The sequence below is a fragment of the Pteropus medius genome, unplaced genomic scaffold (genome assembly GCF_902729225.1).
Source record: "Pteropus medius unplaced genomic scaffold, Ma_sr-lr_union100, whole genome shotgun sequence".
In the NCBI taxonomy this organism is placed as follows: domain Eukaryota; kingdom Metazoa; phylum Chordata; class Mammalia; order Chiroptera; family Pteropodidae; genus Pteropus; species Pteropus medius.
In genome coordinates, this window is record NW_024344253.1 from 11,366,458 (window position 1) to 11,373,912 (window position 7,455).

General features: G+C 36.6%; 1 protein-coding gene across 1 annotated transcript; it reads right to left on the minus strand.

The window, feature by feature from the left end:
- Nucleotides 1–1,204: 1,204 nt before the first annotated feature.
- On the minus strand, nucleotides 1,205–6,167 carry SMIM28 (small integral membrane protein 28). Its single transcript, XM_039869789.1, has 3 exons — nucleotides 5,829–6,167; nucleotides 2,010–2,340; nucleotides 1,205–1,299 (listed from the first exon to the last, which is right to left on the minus strand). Exons 1-3 carry the CDS (start codon nucleotides 5,937–5,939, stop codon nucleotides 1,205–1,207), a joined length of 537 nt encoding a protein of 178 aa, XP_039725723.1. The 5' UTR covers nucleotides 5,940–6,167.
- Nucleotides 6,168–7,455: the final 1,288 nt, after the last annotated feature.

The window sequence follows — 7,455 nt, forward strand, 5'->3', positions numbered from 1 at the left end:
TCTTGCCTCATGGTTGCAAGATGGCTGTAGCAGCCCCAGGCATCACATGCAGACACATAACATCCAGCAAAGAGGCAGAGTATTTTCTTCCTCGTATTTATTTTTAAAGAACAAGCCTCTTCTGTGTAGATCTCTCGTTAGGTCCCAAAGACCAAATCAGTCCCTGGTGGAGGAACTGAGATCGGCATGGCTCTCAGGGTGCATGGAGTCGGGAGGAAACTGGTCCGCCTCACACAGGGGCCTTGGGATCCCAGGGCCAAATCAGTGTTCTATTAACAAGGACAAGGAGGAAATGCAGTTGGGAAAGAATCAGCAGTCTCACACAGAACTAGGTTCTTAGGACTTAAAAAAAAATCTGAAGGCTATCTGCTGAGTCTCATTTTTCATTTGTTTGTTTACTTCCGTTAAAGACCATTAGGGAATTGTTTTGTACAAGTTTCCTAAAGAACTTTTAATAATTTTCACTCAAATAGGTGATATTTTGCTTCAGTCCTCAAAGATATTTCTATTGGATTACATTAAAAAAATATATCCTATTTTGGCTTTATTCTTCTAAAACTACCACATTGTATACCTAGCATAAAAATGGTCACATCAAAAAGGGTTTTTAAAGAAAAGCCACCCTTTTTTATTCATTTCGAATCGTCAAAAGTTTGTCTAGTTTTGCATTTTGTATTGTGAAAACAATAAAAATAGTTTCTTTCCCCTCCAAAATTATAGTATGGGATAAGAATTTGAAAAGTATACATGTCACCCCCTGCCGCCTCCCCAGCTCCATGGGTATTCTGATTGGCCTCCCAAGTGGTACATGACCCACCTCCACCCCCGCATGTGAAAATCACAGAAGGAGATTTGCGTTCAGTGCAGACTCAGCCATGCTCATGCATTTGAGAGTCCCCGGTCAGGAGCATGGACTGCAACTTAACATTTGCAGTTTTCTTAAGAGTTCGAACATCTGGCACCAAAGAAGGTGCTCCAGCCCGGGACAGACAGGCCAGGCTTCTGGTCCCAGCTCTGCCTCTTCTGAGGTTTGACACATGGGACAGGTCACTCGGCCTCTCTGATCTCTAGCTTTGAAATCTGTAGAGCAAGAGTTTGAACGATGATTTATAAGGTCCCTGTTAGAGCTAATTGATGTTTCTCTTTACCATGTGATTCAAATTTTTCACCTTTACTTTCCAATGTTAAACTGATTTCTACCCTGTTACTGCTGCTTGGTGAAGGCCACACCTTCAGTCATAGTGTCCCCTAAGACTCTTTGTCCTGCCACAACAGCACTGCCAAACAACCCACGATAATCTAGTGTGAGACAGTCCCACGTAATTTAGCCAACCCCTTTTTCCATTCTAGAAAGCAAGAGTGACACTAAGAAGGAGATAATGCTGGAGAGCTTTACTATTTTAACGAAAATGTGTGCAAATGTCTCTCCTTTAATTATTAATATTGAAACATAGTTCACCATTATTTATAACTTATCTGACCACTCCAGCTCTAGAGGTGTTATTTTCTTCCTCCTAGAACTTTCTAGCCATCTTGAAGCCCTCACACAAAAGTGAAACCATGAGGCCCTTAAAAGCTTGTATAGGAAGAAAAGTTTTACGTGGTGGCAAAAGCAGTTACCTTTGTCTTATCAGTGTTTTTCTGTTTTCTTTCTCTTCAGAGCTAGTTCCTATGCTCACTAGTAATTCTATTTTTTTTTTTCCCCAACTCACATAGAACTTTCCTTTTTTCTTGGGAGTGTTATACATTTTAGAAGAGCCCAGTCATCTTTAGAACAACCTGGGAAATTTTTTTCCTAAGGAACTTGAAGATGGGTTAACTTGCCTGACATTTGTCCAGCCTTTCCCCCAGCCCAAGGTGTCCCATTCATCCAGGAGTCTGCCTGTGGATAGCAGCAGTTCATGTGGGCTTTATTAAGGGTTGAATGCTGTGTTTTAAATGGTTTCCAAGAGCAGGTTATATTGGCTCATCCAGTCCAGGTGAACCCTCTTCATGCTGAAGGCCCCTACCTGGGGCCTCGTCCTCAGAAAGATTCCTGGTGGCCTCTTCGTAGGAGGGCGGTAAACACACCGAGAGGGGGGCCGCCTCCCCAGGCAGAGGCGAGTAGGGAAAGTCCTGCTCACCACTCCAGGGTAAGCCTGGCAGGAAGTCAGTCTCCTCTTCTGCTGGTGGGTGCTCTGAGAGGTCGATGCTGAAAACCTGGCCCTGGGGCCGTGGGGCCTTGCAGAGGCGATATAGGAAGAGCAGCAGAAATGCCAGGAAGAGTAGGATGGTGGCTGGAAGGAGGATGCACAGGAAGGGCTCCACATCTTCTGTGGTGGAACTGATCTTCTGGGTGCCCTGGCGTTAGGAAATGAGGCTGAGTTATGAGATGGGAGAAAAAAGACCCCTGCAAATCTAAGGCCCCTCTCGTCATCTTGTATTCTCATTACCCACTCTAAAAATCTCTTAATCATTCATTGATGCCAATGAGCTTGAGCCTACATGAAATAAAGTGAACTTACAAGATAAAGCATGAATTCAGAATGTCAAAAGTACACATCGGTTACATCTTACAATATTTCCACTGAAGTACAAATATTAAATTTTAATTGGTAGGTCCACCACTCATTCTTTGAATGAGAACTCTCACTATTTGTGTAGTAATTTAGAATTAGACCAATAATGTTTTATTGCCACAAAATATGGAATTTAGCTAATTTCTTTAACTGTGGAACAAAATTTGTCATATGTTCATATCACATGTAACTAACATTTGAAATCTGACTCGATAGTTGATTCTTATAACAGATTTTAAAATTTCTCTAATTTGTTCTTGCAATATTTGTAAGATAAATATGGAAAAATTTTGAGCCCTTTAAAGAAAAAGAATTGTGCATAAATTCTTAAGTACCATAAAAGGTATTGATTTTATAGCGTTAGCTCACAAGATAATGATGAGCCCTGATAGAGTAAATACTATAATAGGCATGAAATGATGCTTTAACAGCAAGTAGAAAAGCAATACAAAAGAATACTGTTTCACATTTTATAGACATTGCTTTAAATAAAGATACTAAAAATAATGAAACATTAAAAAGCTGCTCCATCATATGCAGCATACAGCAATAAATGTAAACATTTATATCCACTACTGAAGAGGAAAAGAAAAAAAATTTTGTCTGTGTTTCCGACAGACAAAATACTAAGCTCTTTAATTATGTACAATAAAACTATGAGAGCTGGGGTTCTCTCCTTGATTTTGGTGAAAAGGACAACTGTTTTGCTTGTCATGGCCTCTTAAGAGATTGGCTTATCTAGTATTGACTGTAAAATCCTTTTATTTCCTAAAGAATTTACAAGTATCTGTATTATTTTGACTGAAAATTAGGTGATTTATTTAATATTTGTACTTCCATATATTTTGTTTTTGGTAATATATGAGTTAAGATATTGGCTTAAAATATCTTAAAATGCATAAAAATTAAAGGTGTTCTCATGAAGTCAAATGTTATCTTTGGGGTTTGTCAGCTCCAGCCTTGAATTCTAGTATGACCTAATACCAGTGTGACCATGGACCATTTACTTGTCACCTCTGGGCCTGGGTTTTTTCCTATGAAATGAAAATAATCACATATTTTAAAGAGTTGGCATGAGAATTTAGTGCATCAATATGTATAAAGCACTTGGTGAATACTAGGTATTAATACATGTTTCGGTCTCTCAAATGGTTAACTTTACTAGAAAATAAAATACTGAAAATAACCAGAAGTCATCTAGAAATTTATTGATAAAGCTGGAAAATATAGTGAAGATAAAATCTGGCATTACTAAGTTAATATTTTAACGTATATTTTCAGAAAATATTTGAGCAGTGTTAATATTTTTGTGTAAGATTCTTATATTTCTAAACCATGGATTCTTTTTGCTTTATCATGCATAATCTAGTTTATTACAAGAACTATTCACTTAAAATCAGTCATAACATAATAAAGAACTTTAATTATAAAAGCTATGAGTAGATGAACTCAAATAAATTTATAATAAGAAATCAAATTGGAGTCAAAAAGCAATTTAACTATGTTTATTTTCTCGAGGATGAATCATTAAAAATGTTAAAACTTTCATCTCATTCAATACTTAAAGTAATCACTCTTCAATCTTGATAAATATAGATCATTTTGAACAACTTATTGTTCTTTATTTTCCATCAATTATATGGTCACTAATTGTTTCTAAACAGTTGTGGGCATCAAATTTTAAATACTCTGTGATACTCTGTAAGCTCAATATGCATAGAATATAAAGATAATGTTCCATTTAAAAGGTTTTATGTAATACACCCTATTCAAAATTATGCTATTTATGGTATTATCAATATTAGCTGCAAAAATTTTAGGGGAGATGCTACAGTCTCCTCCTGTAATCAGTAGTTTCATTAGTTGAATTAAATTTGTCCAGAAACATGAGATCACTTAAATGTGGGATATAAACCTAAAAGCAACAAATGAACAGGACAAACAAACTCATGGACATGGACTATAGACTAGTGGTTACCAGAGGGTAGGGGGTGGGGGAGGAGGTAGACTCTATAAAGAGGGTCAAATATAGGGGGCTAAGAGGAGGGCAAAGTGGGTAAAGGGGATCAAATATATGGTAGCTGAAGGAAACTGGACTTTGGGTGGTAAACACACAATATATTATACAGATGTCAAATGATAATGTACACTTGAAAATTATATAATTGTATTAACCAATGTTACCCCAATAAACTTAATTTTTTAAAAGTTAAGAAAACAAAAAATTTGTCCAGAAACCTAGTGGTACTGCTTATCCAATTAGCAGATGAGGACAATTTCTTGAGATCAAGAATTCTTCTTGTTTTCCAGTTAAGAGATGTATAGGGTTAGAGGACAAGTCTATGTTGGTATCTTTAATTTGCTTATTTACTGATACTATAATGGTTCAAATTGTTTTGAATGTTTTTAAATACTGAAAGGATGTCTTTTTTAGTCAAATGTTCTCATTTATTCACTCCCCTCAAAATGCTTTCTTAACTTTTAATATTTCTCTCATAAGTACATCGATTCAGGGGCTTTGTTCAGGGAATATTTTAAGGAAAGACCCAGTTAAAGTATAACTGCTGAAAAACATACATATGTATAATTTTTTTTTCTATAAAAGGTGGTTTTGGAGAACTTAAATACCAATCTGATCATTTGGTTTTCCAGAAAACAAGAAAGTAGATCTGTTTCCCTTTTTCTTGAGGGATAGCAGTGTCGTTCATTTCCATGCTGATAATAAAATTAATTCTGAGTTTTGAGGTTTCTACCAATATTTTCCCTTAGCTGTCTCAGATTGAGTCGTCTTTGATTTCCCAGACAAAGCAAAGCAGCTGCTGCATTTCTTGATAGAGACAAAACCTGTATAACTTTCTGCCACCCTTCCGGAAGAAAGATTCTTGGCTTCTGCTACCTCTTAGAAACAGTGGTCGTTATACAGTCAGAGAGCCAAAGGGAGTCTCATATTTTTGTCTCTGTAGACACTGCTTACAGGACAAAGGTGAAAAACCAAGGCATAACATTTTGTTGACTCCTAACTTCAGGTATTCTTTGACATATTTGACATATCGGGTGTTCTTAGAATATATTTGTGGCAAGTTTCACTTGAATTTATTATTGTCAGAAGAATATGACTTTCAAGTTATTTCAGTAAAATCATATTTTTGTTATACCCATAATGCAAAATGTTGCCACTAAGTTTTAAGATCCTAAACATAGAGGCATGGTTGGTTTAAAAACTGACAAAGATCCTTTAGGGAAGAAAAGGCATAAGTCAGGGGTACAGACCTGCAGCTGAGTTTCCAGAAGAGGTACGCTTGGTTCGCTGGTTAACCACTCGTATGTCCCCCTGCCAGCATGTCCAAACTTCCTCCAGCTGCTGCCCAACAGTCCTCGCATGTTTTCATCCGACTGATGTTCCACTCACCCTTTCACCTCGCTGCCCGGTTTTCAATAATGCTGCTTGTCCTTGGCCTGGATCCAGCTGGGATGTGCTGGGCTGATGGCTGTTGGTAAACTGGTTCTCTAATGAGTGGCAACAGGGAAAAGAAATCAACCAGAAAGACCTCTCAGGACTATTTAAATTCAGTACCTCTGAATTTGTTTCTGTGGCCTTTATCACTGTAAGGATTGGCATCAGATATGGAATAGATTTCAGATAGAGGAGTTCTCTGCAGTAGCATCATCACAGTGAATTAAAAACTGTTTATATTTAGATGTAAATAAGACCCTCTTCCTTCCCTTCCCACATCCCTCTCCAGAGATATAGCTGAGCAAGAAAAACTACCCAAGTTGAATTTCCTTTAATTATTTCTAGATTTTATGGCACAGAGAAAAGGTGTATTTTGTAGGGAAGCAAGACTCATTAATAACATTTTAGTGAATTATTTATATGAAAGATGCTAATGATAAAATTGCACAGAAGCCAGACGGACAGTAGCTCAGACCGTTTGGCTGGAATGTTTGCTGGTGTCAATTTTTGAAAAAAATCAAATTACCAATACCTGAATAGTCTTCCTTCTGATTATCTTGTGAACCATATAAAATTATTTGTATCAAGCTTAAAATAAGAAATTTTCAATTCGAAGATTCACTGAGGTAACTTTGGGATATTTAATTCTACATATTTGAGAAATTAACATTTAAGACATGACAGTTGGATTCACTTTCCTTAAGCTTCAAATATTTACCCAAAATGTTACAACTCAATATTGCAACTACCCACATCTTATTTAAACATCATTTCCATCCAAGTGATTGTGATGAAGCTGAAATATTTAACTGGGTTTTTTTTTCTTAATTAGGCTTCAGGGGTGGTGAACTCTAAACTTTGCAGATACATCCAATTTTCTTGGGAGGATGTATCATTTTCATTACCTTCTCAAAAACAGTTGCTCTCCCTGATACAACTAGGCATTTTGCCAAATGTCTGATTTACAATAAAAGTTTTCACTGAGTTTCCCAGTGCCTCCATCGGTATCCTAATGTAGAACTCCTTTGTCATTCCATCCTTTTACTTCTGATTATGGAGTAAGTTTTTTTTTTTTGTGCTTTCAGTTAAAATGTTGTCCATCGTGTTTCTGTTTTAAGTCAATCCTGTATCCCCACACTGATCACACCAGAAGTGCCTGGTGACTAGTGCATTATTTTGCTTTTTTGCATGTCAGCAGCTTTACCAATACCATCCTCGACATGGATCATCCTTCTCCATCTCATCTATTTATTTAAATATCTTCATTTCTTAAGCAAATTAGAAGTGTGGACCAAAAGCATTAAATATGTAACTGTAATATTGACTCTCCTCCAGCACTGAATGAATAAGACAAAAATCCCTACATTTATGGATATGTTTTGGGGACCAAGAAAAACAAATTATACAAATAAAAAATATATCAGAAGGTGATAAATGTTATAG